This window comes from Phytophthora cinnamomi, assembly GCF_018691715.1.
Source record: "Phytophthora cinnamomi strain GKB4 chromosome Unknown Contig104, whole genome shotgun sequence".
NCBI lineage: Eukaryota > Oomycota > Peronosporomycetes > Peronosporales > Peronosporaceae > Phytophthora > Phytophthora cinnamomi.
The window spans coordinates 301390-321136 of NW_027151037.1; the positions used below are offsets into that span (position 1 = coordinate 301390).

The 19747-nt window shown below is 54.0% G+C and overlaps 7 protein-coding genes across 8 annotated transcripts; 3 read left to right on the plus strand and 4 right to left on the minus strand.

The window, feature by feature from the left end:
- Window positions 1–2: 2 nt before the first annotated feature.
- Window positions 3–10734, minus strand: IUM83_05945 (uncharacterized protein; the record flags this gene model as incomplete). The annotated part of the gene is made up of 6 exons (XM_067930110.1): window positions 3–68; window positions 151–213; window positions 284–639; window positions 722–1763; window positions 1834–1893; window positions 10468–10734. The coding sequence occupies 6 exons, from the start codon at window positions 10732–10734 to the stop codon at window positions 3–5; spliced, it is 1854 nt and encodes a 617-aa protein (XP_067782585.1).
- A 279-nt stretch (window positions 10735–11013) lies between these two features.
- Window positions 11014–12472, plus strand: IUM83_05946 (Eukaryotic initiation factor 4A-III; the record flags this gene model as incomplete). Its single annotated transcript, XM_067930111.1, has 3 exons — window positions 11014–11038; window positions 11147–11275; window positions 11406–12472. 3 exons carry the CDS (start codon window positions 11014–11016, stop codon window positions 12470–12472), a joined length of 1221 nt encoding a protein of 406 aa, XP_067782647.1.
- A 105-nt stretch (window positions 12473–12577) lies between these two features.
- IUM83_05947 (uncharacterized protein) lies at window positions 12578–13556 on the minus strand (the record flags this gene model as incomplete). Its single annotated transcript, XM_067930112.1, has 3 exons — window positions 12578–13135; window positions 13195–13281; window positions 13380–13556. 3 exons carry the CDS (start codon window positions 13554–13556, stop codon window positions 12578–12580), a joined length of 822 nt encoding a protein of 273 aa, XP_067782866.1.
- Window positions 13557–13930: 374 nt separating this feature from the next.
- IUM83_05948 (cutin hydrolase) lies at window positions 13931–14584 on the minus strand (the record flags this gene model as incomplete). Its single annotated transcript, XM_067930113.1, has 1 exon — window positions 13931–14584. One exon carries the CDS (start codon window positions 14582–14584, stop codon window positions 13931–13933), a length of 654 nt encoding a protein of 217 aa, XP_067782779.1.
- Window positions 14585–15864: 1280 nt separating this feature from the next.
- Window positions 15865–16509, plus strand: IUM83_05949 (cutin hydrolase; the record flags this gene model as incomplete). Of its 2 annotated transcripts, none has more annotated exons than XM_067930114.1 (1): window positions 15865–16509. In XM_067930114.1, one exon carries the CDS (start codon window positions 15865–15867, stop codon window positions 16507–16509), a length of 645 nt encoding a protein of 214 aa, XP_067782781.1. The 2 variants fall into 2 exon arrangements, with proteins under 2 accessions (XP_067782781.1, XP_067782780.1); XM_067930115.1 differs by having other exon boundaries at window positions 16042–16509.
- A 474-nt stretch (window positions 16510–16983) lies between these two features.
- Window positions 16984–17628, minus strand: IUM83_05950 (cutin hydrolase; the record flags this gene model as incomplete). Its single annotated transcript, XM_067930116.1, has 1 exon — window positions 16984–17628. One exon carries the CDS (start codon window positions 17626–17628, stop codon window positions 16984–16986), a length of 645 nt encoding a protein of 214 aa, XP_067782769.1.
- A 1280-nt stretch (window positions 17629–18908) lies between these two features.
- On the plus strand, window positions 18909–19562 carry IUM83_05951 (cutin hydrolase; the record flags this gene model as incomplete). The annotated part of the gene is made up of 1 exon (XM_067930117.1): window positions 18909–19562. One exon carries the CDS (start codon window positions 18909–18911, stop codon window positions 19560–19562), a length of 654 nt encoding a protein of 217 aa, XP_067782768.1.
- Between the last annotated feature and the right edge of the window lie 185 nt (window positions 19563–19747).

Genomic DNA, 19747 nt, shown 5'->3' on the forward strand with positions numbered 1-19747 from the left:
AATTATGCAATTCGAACAGCATCCTTCACGAGGGCGGCTGTTTTGCGGTTGCTGTTGCTGGTTCTCAGCTGTGCCCCTCGATGGACCCACAGTTGTAGGCTTTAGACAGTTTGCAACCTCGCCATCACGCCATAAATCACTTGTGGTTACCGTTGGGAACGTTGTCGGCTTGACGAGACTCAGAGCATTGCATGCGATTTCAGGAGCAGGAATCTACGTTCAAGGCAAAACCCATGATCGTTAGACTGAAACGTGACAACAATCAGGCGCACCCTCTCCTTACCGGTTCATAGTTCATGTACGAGACGATGTCTAAATCTCGACTGATGATCTGCTCTGACCGCAGAAACACGGCTGCTAACAGGGCCACGCGCTGTTTTTCATCTTTGTCGGCTGCCATCTTTGACTCGTAGCTTTTTTCGAGCGGCACGACTCCCTCGAAGAGCGCAGCAGCCTTTTTGAAATTGGCCACGGCCTGCGCAGAGTTTCGTGCATCATCGTTCAACATGCAGGCGGCACCTTGGAAGTACGTCGAAATGGCTTGGTAGTAAGGCTCCTTGTAAGCGCAATACAGGCGAATCCGCTCGGCCGTCGTTGAAGTCGAGTACGGCAACAGCCTGGAGGCGATGATTTGGCATTCTGCACAACCCCACACAATGCTGATCAGTACGAAGGACTAACCCCCACATGGATGCACGCAAATGAACAGTTGTAGCCTTACCCTTGTATCTCGCAGAAATGTCCATCGAGAGTTTGGCCATGAGAGTGAAGTCGACAACCTCGCGCGTGACTCCACGCAACACCACCAGCTCCTGCGCCTCCACAAGTGCAATCCAAGCCAGCAACTGCGGAAAGCGCCCATCTGCGAGGTCAGGAACGCGCTTCAGCATCGCAAGGTCCTCTGCTGCGCCGGATGCAGGAGACTTCGCAGAATCGCCCTTCATCGCTGCAGCCGAGTCGGGTGCAGCTTTCTGCAGCGTGACTTGCTGGGCCTGACGCTGTTCCTCGCGCCACTTGGCCATCACGTCGTCGTCCGGCACGAGGCCAACGTCGTCCGCAGAGCCCTGGGTATTCGTCTTCGTCTCCGCCTTAGCACCAAGGTCCGTAAACTCGGCACCGATGGCGCGGGGCGCGACGTCCATCGACTCCAGACACGCGTCCAGCACGCCCGCCGCATGCAGCAGCAGGTGATACGCGAGCTTGAGCTGCTTCTCGTCGAGCTCCGACAGTCTCTCGGACAGAATCGCGTCCACCTTCTCCCTGGCGTCCGTCATCATCAAGATGCCCGCCGCCAGCAGCACATGCGCGTACTCCTGTCTCGCGCTCGTCGCGTACACGGTCTGCCCCGTGAGCGCGTCCTGCCACCGACAGAAGTTGAGACACCCGCTGCAGTCCCTGGCAGAGGCAGAGGCGCCTTCTGCTCCGTGCGCGGCCCCCACGGCGCCGCTGGTCTCCGCTCTGCCTTCCACCAGCGGCTGACGCAGTGCATCGCCCACGGTTGCGTCGGTTACGGACACCGACGCCTGCAGCGCTACGTCTGCATCGCTCTGTCGCGACTCCGTGAACCCCTTGACGAGCGCCAGGTAGGCGGCGAGTTTCTGCGTGTAGCTCGGGATGTCGTCGGGCGACTGGAAGACGGAGGGCGCGGAGACGTCCTCCAGCTGCAGCGCGGCTCGGGCGGCGCTGAGGTCGCTGGCGAGTCGCTGCACGCCGTCCGCTTTGGCCGCGACGCCGAATTTCGCCAGCTCGGACGCGAATTTCGCCTGTGGGGCAGAGAGAACAGAAGGACGCGGTTAGCGCTGCTGCGTGGCTGAAGGGGAGCGTTGCACGCACCTTGGGGCTGCACTTGCGGCCGGGCGTGAGCGCGTGGCAGCACGGCGGAAGAGTCTCGCCCTGGGTCATTTGATCGAGCAGCGACAGTAATGAGCACCGCAGTGGACATGCTGGACAGGTGCAGGACTGGATTTTTAGAACCGACCAATCAGGCGAGTAACCCCGTCGAACCTGCTGATAGGTCCACTACCACCTTGCGCAAGACGCTTCAACTTGAGACACAATTGCATCAGAGGAGAGCGCACATAACTAGCGCACCGGACGAAGGCAGCATGGCACGATGCAAACCGGAGCAAATTGGAAAAGGAACGGAGGGGGGCAGTGCTCGTATCGATTCATGCGAAGGTTTTGCTTCAAACAAGGATAAGGAGGATGCGTACAAACCGATTCTATTGATCTTCGGATTTGACTTGTGCACTCTGTTATGGAGCGCCAAAGCTTTGTCGGATCAAATCGCGGCCAAGCACATTCGCAGGCTTGAAAGTACCGTGGTGATGTTATTGCTAAGCACTCGTCGTCGAAATGGTGGTAGATGTCGAGTCGCTCGTGGATCGGGATCGACCGGCCTTGGTCGTACCTGCGCTCCGCTGCTTGTCGCTGCCTCTCCCTCACCACGAGGTCCCCAAGATGTGGGATCTTCGAAGGGCGCGAATATTGTTTTCGCGGCCTCCCGCTCTCGCTCCGTCGCTCATTTCTCGATTTGTGACTCAAGCAAAACACTCATGAAGTGCACTAAGATTGACTGTCATTGGAGCGAAATAGCGGAGACATCTCTCTGCTGTGTTTGCGGCGGTCAGGAACATCATTTGTGCAGCAATGAACTCTGCACGAAGCCAGATGTCGACCTCTCAAAACGGCACCAATGGTGTGGTAATATCTTCGCGTATGATCTGTTTCTCCTAACACTATCTGAATGCAGGCTCTGCAGTCGCTTGTGTGTGAGCAGATTCTCCGATAACAACAGCGATTCCCAGGAGCTCACACCAAATCACATCATTCACAAGCCGCCTAAGAAGGGACTGACTTGGTTTGGAATATGATACACCGCATAGAGAACCTACCATCTATGGGGACAAGACGTTCATTCATATTTGTCTGTTGTGCGCGAGGGCGAAGACATGGCAAGAGTCGCTATGCGGTGCTAGCAACGTGTCTAATGCCAAAACTCACTTGGTATCCAAACACAAACTGCACGGGTTGGCGATTCAAGTTCAGCAGCATCGCCTGAGTCTCGCCGATCGCTTCATGGTACAAATGTCTCCCAAAGCACAAGTGATGCGCCAGGCCCCTCCCAAGTTAAGTGAATGAGTAGTGCAACCTACCAAGCGGCAGAAAAGGTGGTGGAAACCTCCGGTGACTCAAGAACAAATTTCGGGTCATATTGTGCGATGACTGATCCGCGACGGTTCGTGGCCAATAATTGTATGCTAAGCGATTGTGTGGCGAAGCGCCTCTTAACGAAACAGGTAAGACGCTCAGATCACACAACCTCGGACTTGGCTCAGCTCGACACAGCTCCGCCTAGCTATCCTTCTGCACCGCTCAGCTTGGTCAGCTCAGTGCCACTTCAGCAAAATTCAGCTCTTCTCAACTCAGCACGGCTTCGCTCAGCCCAGTTCGAGGTGGGCGAGGCGTGTGTTGCTTCCTCACTCGTGTGATCCCTTGTGCGGTCCTTCCTAGGGCTACGCTGTGGACCCAGCCTTGCGTCGGCCACACCAGCTACCCCCGATCCCGAAAGTCTCCAAGTGGTCCCAGACGAAACTTTTACCTCGCTTGGCAAGTCTCAGTCCGCACGTGTCTTCACCCGATTCACCCCCTTGAATATGCAGGCACGGCACCACACACACGTAGTCCACTTCGCTTCACATGCCCTTGGACGCTGGGACTTAACAGTCTCCCCCTTGCTCAGCGATTCCGGCTTCGAGTCGCTTCCAGTCACGACACTTCCTCCTGCGGCTCAGACTGTAAGCCGCGTAGCAGGTCTTCACTCGCCCCCCTCCCCCCAGACCTAAGAGTGGCCCCGAGAATTGGCTCGGCTTGAGCCTGTCTTGACCCAGGGTTCTCGCTCTGTGCCCTGGGACTTCCGCGCACCACGCCTTGATGTAGGCAAAACAGCGACGCTGGGAACCACTATCCCCCCAGATCAGTCGCGCCACACGGATTCACCAGCAGCCCTGGAAACCACTATCCCAGGTGCTGCTCTGCCTTGAAACCTCAGGGCGAATCACCTTCCGCCCGAAAACACGCAATACGACACTGGGTATGCAAGTACCCCAGTGCGTAGCATATGAAATACCCCCACCGCTGCCACTCCGTAGGAATAGCAACTGAGTTGGTATGTGGAGCTGAATTTAGTCGGATGATTTCCTTGGACCCTGCGGAAGCACCACCTGCGTATTTGGGGGCAAATCGAACTCTGATTGAATTTAACACATGCAAAATACTAAGACTTATTAAGTGAGGGCGCAATTTCCCTCTGGGTACACCTTGAACAATGGTGAGATGAAATCCGTCAAATACTGACTTGGGCGACTCTTCGTGCTGGGCAGATCATTGTATCCGCTACGACCGAGATCAGGCCAGCCACGTAGAGGTCCCCGGCGATGCCAATTGGCCACTGCGGGTGAGGCACTTATACCCGCAAAGAGGGTGCCTAAGGGTGGTACGGCCGATACGAAGTGACTGACTGAATATCAAGTCGACTTCTCCCAGACCGCCCTGAGCCAACTCGCTCAGACCCCGGACAGATCCCAGACTCTCGGCTGAGACTCCATACTCTGGGCGGACACTCCATGCCACTGCGGGAGCTGGGCCCAGACTCCGTGATCTCAGCTCAGACTCCATACTTCCAGCCCAGACTTGGGGCTCCCAGCTCAGACTCCATGATCACAGCAGAGGCTGAGCCCAGATTCCTGGATCTCAGCTCAGACTCAGGACTCTCAGCTCAGACTCCATATTTGCAGTGAAGACTGCGCTCAGACTTTGGGCTCTCAGCTTGGACTCCATATTTGCAGTGAAGACTGCTCTCAGACTTTGGGCTCTCAGCTTGGACTCCGGACTCTCAGCTCAGACCCGGGTGGTCAAAGTCAAGCACCCCGGATCTCAGCTGCATTCCAGCTTGGCCCAGAGTCTGGGCGAAATACACTCAAGTCGCAGACCTAGCCAGGCCATTTCACCAGGAGCGAGCCAGTCCACTTGAAGTTCGAAGTAGTCAATCTTGGGTCGGGCCGAGCGGGTTAGGGTAGCCGACTGGCGGGTTCGGAATTTCTCTGCTAACCTCGCCACAATTACGGATCTCATCAATATGCGTAGTCTATCAAGGGCTGGCGCACAACTTGGTAACGACTTTCATGGTTTCCTAGTGGATGTCACGGGAGACCCGAACCTCACCATCCCGTCCAGCAAGACCTACAACAGGATCCTTCGTTATGAGCCCGCTAAGGACAAGAACTGACAACGAGCGAGCGCAACGGCAGCTAATATTGGGCCACAATCGTCAGGAACTGAGGTGCATGGAAGAAAGCAAGTGAAAGTTATGGTAGACGTCAATATGGGTACACAGTGCTAATAAGTAGTGTACTGCTAATGCCAAAGCCGTTCCACTACAGTAGTAGTAGTGATATTGATTCAGAACCGGTTAGTAATAGTAGTATCACTACTGTAATGGGCCCAATTACATAAGTATGTAGGTTGAATTTACATAAGTAGGAGAGTTAGCACACGCTAGCCGTGTGCTGATACGGCATCGCCTGATTGGTTGAAATAGGGGGAGCCAGACCCCATTTCACCCAATTAGGTGCTGACCTGTGTTTGAGTGGTTCGCAAGAGACCAGGGGGCAGCCGCCCTGGCTCTAAAATAAAACAGAGTTGAATTTTCACCAAGACTGACTACTTGGTCTTCTTAATTCCTAGTCGGACCCTAAGCTTCCTCACGCTACGTGTAAGCTAGTGACGGGCACCCACCTGGCCCGTTACAACTACTAACCCAAAATTCTCACTACCGTATTCCTTATGTGCTTACTGACATGCATCTGCATGATTTGCTACTCCTCGTCCAAACATCGATCAACAGTAACCTTCGATAAATATAACGGTAGCTATCAAACCAAATATTATATTACGCGCTTACCACTCGTCAATATCGTCGCCGTCATCGCCAATTAAGTCGTCATCAGACGAAAGATCGCCCTTAGTCTTGTCTATCATGCTGAACTCCATCAGGAACGCCACAGCTGCGTCACCTAAGGCGTCGAGATCAACAGGCTCATCTTACCCAACATCCACCGGTGGGATTGGCGGAAGCAGGTGAGCCTCCGAAAAACCTCGTTGGATTGTCGTGCTACTCAAACCATTCCAGATCTCGTGTATCCACCTACACACTTGAGCCCGGCCCGGTGCAGCCATTTTGAACGCTTTGTCTTGTCTATCATGAGTTTGAAGTTGTTCGCGTAGCATGTCAACCCACGCAGTACGTAGATAGTTTTTGAAAGGCTTATTCCATGCGATATCGGCAGGCTGCGACACCGCCGTACATGAAGGAGGGACCTTCATGATATGCACATCAATTGATTTCGCGTAGGCTTGTACCTCTGCCGCCCAGTGCCCGGAAAAACCAGCAGTATAATAGGCTGCCGAGGTTGGGGCGATATCCAAAGTGGCCCTTTAAAAACTCCAAATGTATGTTAGAATTTCCACCACGCGGTTAAGTTCACGTAAAGCTGCAAGTTGGTTTCTACCATAATTCGTCTTGCTTCGTTCCCAACATGTATACCAAACCCTCGCCGATACTTCCAATTGGCGTCGTCGCCACCTTCTACCGTAGATTTACTACTTTTGAGAACAACATAAAGTGGGTGCTTTACGCCGTCCGAATCGCCAAGAAGCATGACTGAGAAGCGCTCTTTATCCTTGCCAGCGCCTCGAATCCAAACTGTTTTCGAACCAGTTTTATTGATTGAGGTTTTTGGTAGATTCTCAAACAATACTCCTGTTAAATAATATTTTTGACAGTAAATCATTGTAAATCACCGAAAGCAAAATCCAAAACAAACCAGTTTGATCGGCATTGTTGACTTTAGTAACCCGCAGCTCCAACATTTTCTGCTGGACGTCCATAGCAAAGTTGATAGCGATGACGTCTGCATCCGCTAGCGAAACTTGCCCTTGCCTAGTCCTTGCGCGAATGCTGAGTCTGTGTTGCTTCATAAAGTCCTGCCTCCAGTGCCACGAGGCCTCGAACGGGCGGATATGGAGCTCGTGCACAGTCTCCCTGGCCTGCTGTAACGGGGTTACATGGAATAGCGACCCTGGCACTATTCAGGGATGGCAACAAAAGATCACTCCCCTGAGTAGTGACACAATAGGCTTGAGAGCCAACCGATACATTTTATATAGGATAAACTATAGGGAACTTCGGATTTGTACGCAGGCCAAATCTGTACTAACCTATAAATACACTCAGTCTTAGATCTACCATACTTCTGATCAATCCGTCCCCTTAGGCCCTGGTCCAAGTGAAGAACGTGTGCCAATGAAACGAGGGCTAGGTGAATAGTTGAGATTCGTGGTCACGACTGGCACATGTGCTGTGGCTGGTCCAAGTGCGCACCGCCAACCACCACGGCCACCGCCCATCGCGCCGCCCGGAGCTAAGTACATCATCGTCAAGGCGACACCCTTGATTAGCTTGTGCTTGGCGTTGGGGGTGGTATGGCGAGTGGTTACACTGTAGATTGCTCTGTAGATGAAAGACATGAAGCCTTGTCACACCACAGCTTCTTGTACCAGTGTGTATGTTTGGCATGCAAAGCTTGCTCGAAGGTCGTCGAGCTAAATGTTGAGGTGTGTGTTAAATCCCACGAAGGCTGCGCTGGCCCGCAACATAGATGGTAGCAGCCGCGGCACAGGCAATAACAATTGCACATATTGCAGCAGTTTCACTATCCATATTGCTAGCACAAATATTCTCTGGCTGGCACACGTCGTGTTGGCGTTCCAGGAAGTGGTGTTCCCGGTCCAAATGGGTACAGTGTACCAAAACGGTTAGCCAATTGAAAGGCTTGAAATTGCCCAGCTCGGAACACGTTCTTCACTTGGACCAGGGCCTTAGGCCAGGGACACGTGAACTGCCGCGTAGATTATTTTGGGGGTCGTATTTGGGTCGGGTCGGGATTTATGGTCGGGTGTTTTTCCCGACCTAAACCACCGACCCCGACCGAACAAGCTTATCAGCTAAATCTATTCCTGCTGAACATGCAAACGCTGGCGGCAGCTCAATAGAGTGCTCTAGCAAGCAGTGCACTCATGCACTTACACTGTTTCAATTAGTGTAGCATAGTGGTTTCCTTCGTAGCGCCCCTCGCCCTCGTAGTCGAAGGAAAAGTCGGGCTCGTCATCTTCACCTTCGTCACCGCTGATGTCGGTACCGCGATCGCTGTCTCCATCGCTTTCACTATTGCTATTGCTACTGCTGCTACCGTAGCTGCTACCGTTGCTGCTACTGTCACTGCTGCTGCTTTCGTCGGCTTCTTCAGCCACGACAGCCTCATCTTCACTTTCAGATTCTGAGAGGCCTTCAACATGGAGTAGATCGATCGGCAGCGGAAGTCCTGACTCATCCACAGGTACTGATGGTGCTTGGTCGTTGCTGCCTTTACACTTCTTCTTGCCCTTCTTCTTACTCTTACGTTTCTTTGAGTTCTTTGCGGCACCTTTCTTTCGGCGACCAGCAGCAACATTGGAGAGCTTTGCGACGTAGTCCTGTGAAATGCGTCGGATGGTGGCTACAAAGGTGACTATGTTGGGGTGTGGACTGAAGGCACTGTTTAGTTCACGGTGAAATCGCTCTAGCGGGTTATCTGTTCGTGCCACAAGGTCGCGCTCGAAACCGTGCACATTCCATTCTTCAATGTCGTAGAGTTCTAACCATGTACCTCTGAAGTAGCCCCAAAATGCACGCCACTTGATGTGAGAGTATTCAATTCCCTTTGCTGAACAACGCGATCGAATCTGTTTCTTTACCCACTTTGTGCCTTTGGCAGGAACCAACTCCGGGTCGACGATTGTAAGCATATCAAGGACACCCCGGGTCATAGCTATCTCAATCTCTTCTTCTGGTATGTGAAGGATCTGCTTCATTCGACGACGAATTGCCTGCTTCCAATGGAAAAGGCACCCGATTATCAATGCGTTTTCGAACTGCTTCTGGCAAGCTTTAATCAATCGTTTCTCGAAGTCGCAGATGATTTCACTTGGAGACAACTTTCGCCAGTATCTCGGTGAATGAGTTCAAGTATGTCAAAGTACATATCTTCCGTCTTGCCAGTGCACAAAACAAAATATACGGGTACGTAGAGTTCTGAGGCTCGGTCGTGGACCATTCCAATGACGCATTGCTTGAACCCTCTTGGTACGCAGCGGAAGGTGCCATCTACGAAAATGGTAACATTGTGGTACAGCAAGAGTTGACGAAGCTCATGATGGGCCCACCCAAAGATTCTTTGGGGCTTATCTGTGGGGTCTGGACGGGGGTGGGAAGCGTGAAATTGGAAGAAACTTAACTTCTTCTCTTCAACCATTGATAGCGGTGGAACTTCTACCATGCCTAGAAGATGTGAGCCATAATGCTTTCGGCGAGTACGATATACTCGGCTGGTTACCTGCTCTTCTGACAAGCCCGTGCGAGAGATTTCATCATTTGGGTAGTACCTTTCACTAACCGCTTTCCAAATGTCGTGCACAGGTTTGGCGAGATCTTGTATGCTCAACGTATCCACCATTTCTTTCATCTTTCGTGTCACATCCAAAGCCTCGCTGTTCTCATGCTGTGCGGGAGCGCATGTATGCTCATTGATGACAACTTTTCCACCAGCAGGATACACGTCCAATCCAGCCTTGCATGCGGTTCTGCGGTAAACACTGCACCGCAACGTAATTTTCTTCATTGAGGACCAACCCTTTGTGTATCGAAAGCCTTTATACTGCATACACGTTTTACCCTTCCCACGGCCCTTTGGTTTCCTCGAACTCCGAGAAGATGATGCAGCATGGTGTAAAGAACTCGGTGCAGTATCGCCCACACTTTGACGAGTCATGGACACCAGGTACTTGATGTAGCTTACTCAGCACCGATCCACGGCTAGACAGGTGGATCACACAGTGATGTCGCTCGTGAAGTCAATTTCCTTGTGCAGCTCGATAGGAATAGTCGTAACGGACGACGCACGCCCGGTAAGTGGAGCTCTCAGCACAGCTGGACAACAATCTACATGTTATGGGGTTTGTTGCATGCGAAGGAGCTTGTATCGCGTTCATTGTGCTGGTTGCTATCTTCGCCCCGACCTAAAGTCCCGGCCCGACCCAAACTACACAATTTGAACTACCGACCATAAATCCCGACCCGACCCAAATACGACCCCCAAAAAAGTCTACCAACTGCCGTTCACTGAGAGTTTGTATACTCTCGTTAGCACACTTCCTCTGTGCAAGGTGCTCGTGTGGCCCCGTCAAACCTACAGCCCCGGCATTTGTGCGCTCACTGGAGCACCATCCTTCCTCAGCGTGTTAATCCACTGCTCCAGCTCCTTCTCAGCGTCTGCAAGAAGGATGGTAGAGCTACCGACTGGGCGCACGTACTTGAGACTTGCTAAGCGGGGGGTCAGCACACTGTAGCTCTAGGTGTTCATGTTCCTTACGCCACTGATGCATCAACTTCCGCTTCGGTTCCCTTGCATGGCCTGCCAGCTTAGGGAAGTACTTGTCCATCGTGACGTTCACGTTGTTGTTAGCGAAAAACTCAACTATCTCCAGCTTCTCACTCTTCGTGTAGGAGTTCCGGGCATGCTTCGGCTCTTTTCGGCCGGTGTCGCTCACACGGCTGCGTCCTGGCGGCTTCCGCTTCATGCCGTCGGCTGTGCACTGCCCAAGTCAAAATTGCTAGTGAGAAATTTGTGCTTGAGCTGAACTGTCAGCAAGCACATAATCAGCAACTGTATGATCAACTCTCGCGTTTGATTGGCTACTTAGATTTGTCAGTAAAAAGGATCAGTCAGCAAGCACATAAGGAATACGGTACTACCAAACCCTGATCTTGATTGGCTGTTCGGTAACGTAACGAATCGGTATTTAGTCCGACTGGGGTGGGTGGCGTACGTCACACAACACGGGCGACCGCCAGCGAACATGCCGCGCGAGGATACGAAGCGACGTACGGCGCCCTCTATCTCCGGCCCTGCTGCCCCGCGCGCCCTCCGCCCGCCATGATCGCATAGCTGACTCTCTGTGTTGTCGATTGATGCCCTATTCTTGCCTGCAGGCACGCGTCTCGTGGACGAAGATGACGGAGACACGGTGGAGTTCACCACGTCCAAGGACATCACCGTCTACCCCACGTTCGAGGCCATGGGGCTCAAGGAGGACCTTCTCCGCGGCATCTACTCCTACGGTACGCGTCTCCTCTCTTGAACCGAGCAACTCCGAGGCTCTAAGCCGCTCTGTAGCCCCCAGTGCAGCCTCGAGAGTGGTTTAACCACGTATTCTAACGTTTTATTGTTTGTTCTTACCTGTTTAACCAGGCTTCGAGAAGCCCTCGGCCATCCAACAACGCGCCATCAAGCCGGCGATTCAGGGCCGCGACCTGATCGCCCAATCGCAGTCGGGAACGGGCAAGACGGCCGTCTTCTCCATCTCCGTGCTGCAGTCGCTGGACACGTCCAGCAACGAGACGCAGGCGCTCGTGATCTCGCCCACGCGCGAGCTGGCGGAGCAGACGCAGAAGGTGGTGCTGGCTCTGGGAGACTTCATGAACGTGCAGTGCCACGCCTGCATCGGCGGCAAGAGCGTGGGCGAGGACATCCGTCGCCTGGATTTCGGCGTGCAGGTGGTGTCGGGCACGCCCGGCCGCATCTTCGACATGATCCGCCGGCGCAACCTGCGCACGCGCAACATTAAGATGTTGGTGATTGACGAGGCCGATGAGATGCTGAACAAGGGCTTCAAGGAGCAGATCTATGACATCTACAGGTACCTGCCGCCGTCAACGCAGGTGCTGCTGGTGTCGGCCACGATGCCCCAGGAGGTGCTGGACCTGACGCGCAAGTTCATGAACGAGCCTGTGAAGGTGCTGGTGAAGCGCGATGAGCTGACGCTCGAGGGCATCAAGCAGTTCTTCGTGGCCGTGGAGAAGGAGGAATGGAAGTTCGACACGCTCTGCGACCTGTACGATACGTTGACCATCACGCAGGCCGTGATTTTCTGCAACACGAAGCGGAAAGTGGACTGGCTCACGGCCAAGATGCGCGAGGCCAACTTCACAGTGTCGGCCATGCACGGAGACATGCCGCAGAAGGAGCGCGACGCCATCATGCAGGAGTTCCGCTCGGGCGGCTCGCGCGTGCTCATCACCACCGATGTCTGGGGTCGAGGTCTGGACGTGCAGCAGGTGTCGCTGGTCATTTGCTACGACCTGCCCAACAACCGCGAGCTGTACATCCACCGCATCGGTCGCTCCGGCCGATTCGGTCGCAAGGGTGTCGCGATCAACTTCGTCAAGGACGACGACATCCGCATCCTGCGCGATATCGAGCAGTACTATAGCACACAGATCGACGAGATGCCCATGAACGTGGCAGATCTCATTTAGGTTGAACCCCAGTCTCGCTCGCTCGTGATGTTCTCCTTTCGTTTTAAGCTTATCTGAAATACATCAGCTACGCTGTCCATGGCAATAGGTCAAAGCCCCAGCAGCTTACAGTTCGTCCCGCTGGAGATTCAATTGTGGCTGCTGATTTTTTTGCGCATACATAGTCTCCTCGCGCTGCTCAAGCAGCGTAAGTCGCTCGTCCAGAATGGCGGAGATAGCGGCGCGGAGTGGCGCAGTACTCTCGGGCGTCGTCAGCAGTTGCCGAAGTTGTTTTGCTGGCATAGCCTGGAGCTCATCGATCGTCAGCGTCTTCGTCACCTTCTCGACTGGCCCCTCCGTCGTCTGCTCTTTATTCTCCACCTTGGCTTGCTGTTCATCCGAGACCCCTGCCTCACGTTCCCATTTTTCGAAAAGCTCGCGGCGCCGTTGCCTCCTTCCCTCCACCATTTTCACCCAGAAGCTCTCGATCGCGTCCTCGTCCATTTCCGGGAACTCGTCGATGGCAATGCTGCGAGTGGCGTTATACGTGCCGCTAGCGCGCTCTTCCACGCGCGGCTTACTCTCCAGCACCATCATCTCGAAGTCCTCCACATCCCGTTTACTGCGGAAGTGCGGCGACGACAGCGCCACCTGCAGGTGGATCACGTAGTGGAAGTCCCCCAGCTGCAGCACACCAGCACTATTAGTAGCCGTTCAGAGGTACGTTCCTCTTCGCCTCGTACCTCTGTAGCTGCCGCGTGGACCTTCGCGAGCGACAGCGTCTCGTAGATGCCCGAGTCCGACAGGCCTCTCAGCTGATCCACTGCGAACTGACAGCACGACGACCAGAGGTGAGTGTAACTCCTGTATGATACGACGCCAAGCATCGCATTCGCATTCTCTGGTAGAAGCATTGGTCATTCAGTACATTGGCGGCGTCGGCGATGACCGGGTCGTCCGGCGACTGAGCGGTGCGCGCAGAGGAAAAGTACGACCGAGGCGCGATGGCTGCTGCGACGTCGAGATTGCAACCGCTCCAGGTGATGACAAACACGGACGCGACAATGCAGCGCAGCACCAGGAGAGGAACCAGCACCGAGGACATTACTAGTGGAGACTTTAGCTGTAGTAGACACCTCTTCGTGAAAGAAAGATCGCTTTGATTGGCTTGAGAGTGCGATGTGATTGGTCGAAACCAGGTACAAGTGGTCTGTCTTCAGCCTGCACAACTTTTATCTTCACTACATGTTGTATAATAGTAGTAGGCATTAGTGATCGTGCGCTAGCTCGAGCAAAATGCTGATGGCAACGGCATTGCCGCATTAAGGACACGACGCCTGTAAAACAACATCAAGTGTACGAATACTTCGATTGAATGACATGATTGTACTACTAACTCGATGGCACTACGATGCGGACATAAATTCATGAGCACAAACACCAACTATCTCAGGCAAATGCCACTCAAGCCGGGTTCGATCACCCACGCAGTGTGCGGCCACCGCCCTTCACCAACGCAGCAGCCTTCTCAGCCGCGCTCGAAACACTGTCCATCGGGTAGGTCATGTGCGCCATCACGTTGAAGCCGTTGCCGCACACCGGGTCTCCCGTGTTGCAGAATTCGATGGCCTTGGATCCGTACGTAGAACTTGAGCTCTCGATCGTCTGACCCATGAGCTTTAATGGGTTGCCGAACGTCACGACGGCCTTGATGCGAGGTGCCAAGTCCTCCGGAATGGTATCACCGGAGCCGAGCATCGTTTTGATACCAATGGCGATGTCGGTAACGCTGGCACCCTGTGAGTAGCCGCCGAGCACGAACACGGTGTTGGGGCATTCCTGGGCGACGGACACAACGTGGTTGGTCATGTCCGTGGCGCCGGGTCCGGCGCTGGTCTGGTCCATTGATGCGAGATAACTGACCGCGTACGAAGACACACTCATGCCGCCAAGGTTGGAGGTGATGCCACTGACCAGTGGCTCACCGCAGATGCCGAGCCCGGCCATCTCACCGCTACCGCGAGCGAAGACGACGTGGACGTCCGAGCATTCCGCGTTGACGAGGTAGGTTGGGTTCGCGACCAAAACGAGAAGAGACCCTAGGATCGTTGAGCAGGCTGAGGTAAGCTTCATGGTCGAAGTCGTCACTGGTATCGTGGGATGCGGTGGTCGAGTCCGGTGGGGTGCGTTGATCGGGTCTGATTTTGAAATGGAGAACCACAGGTGAATCTGCGTGCTGCATCAGTGTCAAAGGACATGCCTCTGGTTGCGTGGGCGCTGGATTGTGGATGCGGACACTCTACTACGAACTGCACATGATGGTGCTATGCGTGCACACGTGCTGACCGCAATCTAGGCAATCTTATCCGACTTCTGCTGTAGATTCGCCCCAAGGAGCATGTGTTGAAATACGTCGCCAGTGATGGCATCAAACCTTTGTTCTGTTTCTTGAGAGGCCGAGCAGCGAGCATGAGGCGGGTCAGCTGGCAATTGTATACCGACTTTCGCTACAGACAGCAACAACCTTGACGCGATCTGTACTAAAGTATACTAGTATGCACGTTGCGTTCAAGATGAACCGTTTCAAACAATTTGCCGCTTAGCTTAATTTTACAAAAAAAATGAGGAGGGGATCTGGCTTGTGTATTCCGCTGTTTATATTGCGGTCCAGTGCAAAATGCCGATAGCGCAACTAACCCGTGCCATTGTCGTTTTATCGGTCATAGGTCGCATGGTGACCTCTTCAGTCCACATCCTGGCATCCTGGCATCCTGGCATCCTGGCATCACGACCAGCTGTGCCGAGGTCATGAGTGGATCTTTACTATTTGGTCGATCCTAATTGTTATACCAGTACAGCAGTGGTCCTATTACTACAGGCCCAGTTGCCCTCCCTCCGTTCAGCACCACGCACTTTGCTGGGTTAGCCTCCTGTTTTTGCTGTCAGGGGGCACCAGGTTGTGCGACCGACCGATATACAGCTGCGCGATCGCTCGGAAACAGTAGTCACCGATATGATCTCCAGCCATGGTGCGTGCGCTTCTTCGCTGACGGACGCCTCAACTTTTGAAAGCAGCATTTATCTGCGATCCCAGCTTTTTGGTTTCGTGAACTTTGAGAACTAGATCTTATATTATACGAAGACGCGTGCACGTTGAAGTATTCGGCGAAAGTGTAGTGGCTGCGTCTGACAAGAATTTGCAAGATCATATTGACCGCTATCAGATAGAAGAAGGGGCGTTAGCTGGTAGTGGCCGCCATCAGCAAGAAGGGGAAAGCGCAGCTTCGTCAGCTTTGAAAATCCGTCGCTTTGCTAGTCGGCCAACTTCTCACTCTTCGTTTTCCTCCGTAGTGCGCACACCAAGCAAAGCCCCGATCCATTCAAAGACACCCCATCTCAACCACTCCCGCAATATGAAGTTCTGCACCTCCCTCGGATCCCTGCTCGTGTTGCTCGCCAGCCCCTGCAACCTCGTCAACGCCGAGTGCTCGGACGTCCACGTCGTGTTCGCCCGTGGAAGTGGCGAGCTGCCTGGACTTGGCACCGCTGGCCAGCCTCTCGTCAAGGCCATCGCCTCCAACCTCGGTGGCATGAGCGTCTCGTCCTACGCGGTTCAGTACCTCGCCGCGTACGACCAGACCAGTGCTGGCCCGGGTGCCACCGACATGACCAACCATGTCGTGTCCGTCGCTCAGGAATGCCCCAACACCGTGTTCGTGCTCGGCGGCTACTCGCAGGGTGCCAGCGTCACCGACATCTCCATCGGCATCAAGACGATGCTCGGCTCCGGTGATACCATTCCGGAGAGCTTGGCGCCTCGCATCAAGGCCATCGTGACATTCGGCAACCCGCTCAAACTCTTTGGCAAGACTATTGAGAGTTCCAGCTCTACGTACGGACCCAAGGCCATCGAGTTCTGCAACCAGGGTGACCCCGTGTGCGCCGCCGGATTCAACATGATGGCGCACCTCATGTACCCGACGGACGGCAGCGTGAACACTGCGGCCCAGAAGGCTGCGGCGTTGGTGAAGGGTGGCACCAGAGCGCTGCGTGCCTGAGCACCCGCGAATGCTAACCGCTTTGACGGCCTGTTGCCGCATTAGATGTAGATGGTGTCCAACAACTGTATCCGTTGATCGTTGTCAATAATTTGTTGTATAGTGGCCCTGTTGCGATCATTTTCGCTTGTGTCGATCAACTCGATGAGTTCGTTGTTCTATTCTTGTGTTTTGTTGCATAGGACTTTTCACTTAAGTACGACAAGTAAATACATCGCTAAATACATCGCCTCACTGGTCATGCAAAAGTGACTAACCGCATGTTCGGAAGTGACAACCGATATTTACCTGTCATAAGGGCCATTAAGTGAATCCAATAAGACGCTACAACAGAACTCATCGAGTTGGCGAAAATGATCGCAACAGGGCCACTATACAACAAATTATTGACAACGATCAACGGATACAGTTGTTGGACACCATCTACATCTAATGCGGCAACAGGCCGTCAAAGCGGTTAGCATTCGCGGGTGCTCAGGCACGCAGCGCTCTGGTGCCACCCTTCACCAACGCAGCAGCCTTCTGGGCCGCAGTGTTCACGCTGCCGTCCGTCGGGTACATGAGGTGCGCCATCATGTTGAATCCGGCGGCGCACACGGGGTCACCCTGGTTGCAGAACTCGATGGCCTTGGGTCCGTACGTAGAGCTGGAACTCTCAATAGTCTTGCCAAAGAGTTTGAGCGGGTTGCCGAATGTCACGATGGCCTTGATGCGAGGCGCCAAGCTCTCCGGAATGGTATCACCGGAGCCGAGCATCGTCTTGATGCCGATGGAGATGTCGGTGACGCTGGCACCCTGCGAGTAGCCGCCGAGCACGAACACGGTGTTGGGGCATTCCTGAGCGACGGACACGACATGGTTGGTCATGTCGGTGGCACCCGGGCCAGCACTGGTCTGGTCGTACGCGGCGAGGTACTGAACCGCGTAGGACGAGACGCTCATGCCACCGAGGTTGGAGGCGATGGCCTTGACGAGAGGCTGGCCAGCGGTGCCAAGTCCAGGCAGCTCGCCACTTCCACGGGCGAACACGACGTGGACGTCCGAGCACTCGGCGTTGACGAGGTTGCAGGGGCTGGCGAGCAACACGAGCAGGGATCCGAGGGAGGTGCAGAACTTCATATTGCGGGAGTGGTTGAGATGGGGTGTCTTTGAATGGATCGGGGCTTTGCTTGGTGTGCGCACTACGGAGGAAAACGAAGAGTGAGAAGTTGGCCGACTAGCAAAGCGACGGATTTTCAAAGCTGACGAAGCTGCGCTTTCCCCTTCTTGCTGATGGCGGCCACTACCAGCTAACGCCCCTTCTTCTATCTGATAGCGGTCAATATGATCTTGCAAATTCTTGTCAGACGCAGCCACTACACTTTCGCCGAATACTTCAACGTGCACGCATCTTCGTATAATATAAGATCTAGTTCTCAAAGTTCACGAAACCAAAAAGCTGGGATCGCAGATAAATGCTGCTTTCAAAAGTTGAGGCGTCCGTCAGCGAAGAAGCGCACGCACCATGGCTGGAGATCATATCGGTGACTACTGTTTCCGAGCGATCGCGCAGCTGTATATCGGTCGGTCGCACAACCTGGTGCCCCCTGACAGCAAAAACAGGAGGCTAACCCAGCAAAGTGCGTGGTGCTGAACGGAGGGAGGGCAACTGGGCCTGTAGTAATAGGACCACTGCTGTACTGGTATAACAATTAGGATCGACCAAATAGTAAAGATCCACTCATGACCTCGGCACAGCTGGTCGTGATGCCAGGATGCCAGGATGCCAGGATGCCAGGATGTGGACTGAAGAGGTCACCATGCGACCTATGACCGATAAAACGACAATGGCACGGGTTAGTTGCGCTATCGGCATTTTGCACTGGACCGCAATATAAACAGCGGAATACACAAGCCAGATCCCCTCCTCATTTTTTTTGTAAAATTAAGCTAAGCGGCAAATTGTTTGAAACGGTTCATCTTGAACGCAACGTGCATACTAGTATACTTTAGTACAGATCGCGTCAAGGTTGTTGCTGTCTGTAGCGAAAGTCGGTATACAATTGCCAGCTGACCCGCCTCATGCTCGCTGCTCGGCCTCTCAAGAAACAGAACAAAGGTTTGATGCCATCACTGGCGACGTATTTCAACACATGCTCCTTGGGGCGAATCTACAGCAGAAGTCGGATAAGATTGCCTAGATTGCGGTCAGCACGTGTGCACGCATAGCACCATCATGTGCAGTTCGTAGTAGAGTGTCCGCATCCACAATCCAGCGCCCACGCAACCAGAGGCATGTCCTTTGACACTGATGCAGCACGCAGATTCACCTGTGGTTCTCCATTTCAAAATCAGACCCGATCAACGCACCCCACCGGACTCGACCACCGCATCCCACGATACCAGTGACGACTTCGACCATGAAGCTTACCTCAGCCTGCTCAACGATCCTAGGGTCTCTTCTCGTTTTGGTCGCGAACCCAACCTACCTCGTCAACGCGGAATGCTCGGACGTCCACGTCGTCTTCGCTCGCGGTAGCGGTGAGATGGCCGGGCTCGGCATCTGCGGTGAGCCACTGGTCAGTGGCATCACCTCCAACCTTGGCGGCATGAGTGTGTCTTCGTACGCGGTCAGTTATCTCGCATCAATGGACCAGACCAGCGCCGGACCCGGCGCCACGGACATGACCAACCACGTTGTGTCCGTCGCCCAGGAATGCCCCAACACCGTGTTCGTGCTCGGCGGCTACTCACAGGGTGCCAGCGTTACCGACATCGCCATTGGTATCAAGACGATGCTCGGCTCCGGTGATACCATTCCGGAGGACTTGGCACCTCGCATCAAGGCCGTCGTGACGTTCGGCAACCCATTAAAGCTCATGGGTCAGACGATCGAGAGCTCAAGTTCTACGTACGGATCCAAGGCCATCGAATTCTGCAACACGGGAGACCCGGTGTGCGGCAACGGCTTCAACGTGATGGCGCACATGACCTACCCGATGGACAGTGTTTCGAGCGCGGCTGAGAAGGCTGCTGCGTTGGTGAAGGGCGGTGGCCGCACACTGCGTGGGTGATCGAACCCGGCTTGAGTGGCATTTGCCTGAGATAGTTGGTGTTTGTGCTCATGAATTTATGTCCGCATCGTAGTGCCATCGAGTTAGTAGTACAATCATGTCATTCAATCGAAGTATTCGTACACTTGATGTTGTTTTACAGGCGTCGTGTCCTTAATGCGGCCATGCCGTTGCCATCAGCGTTT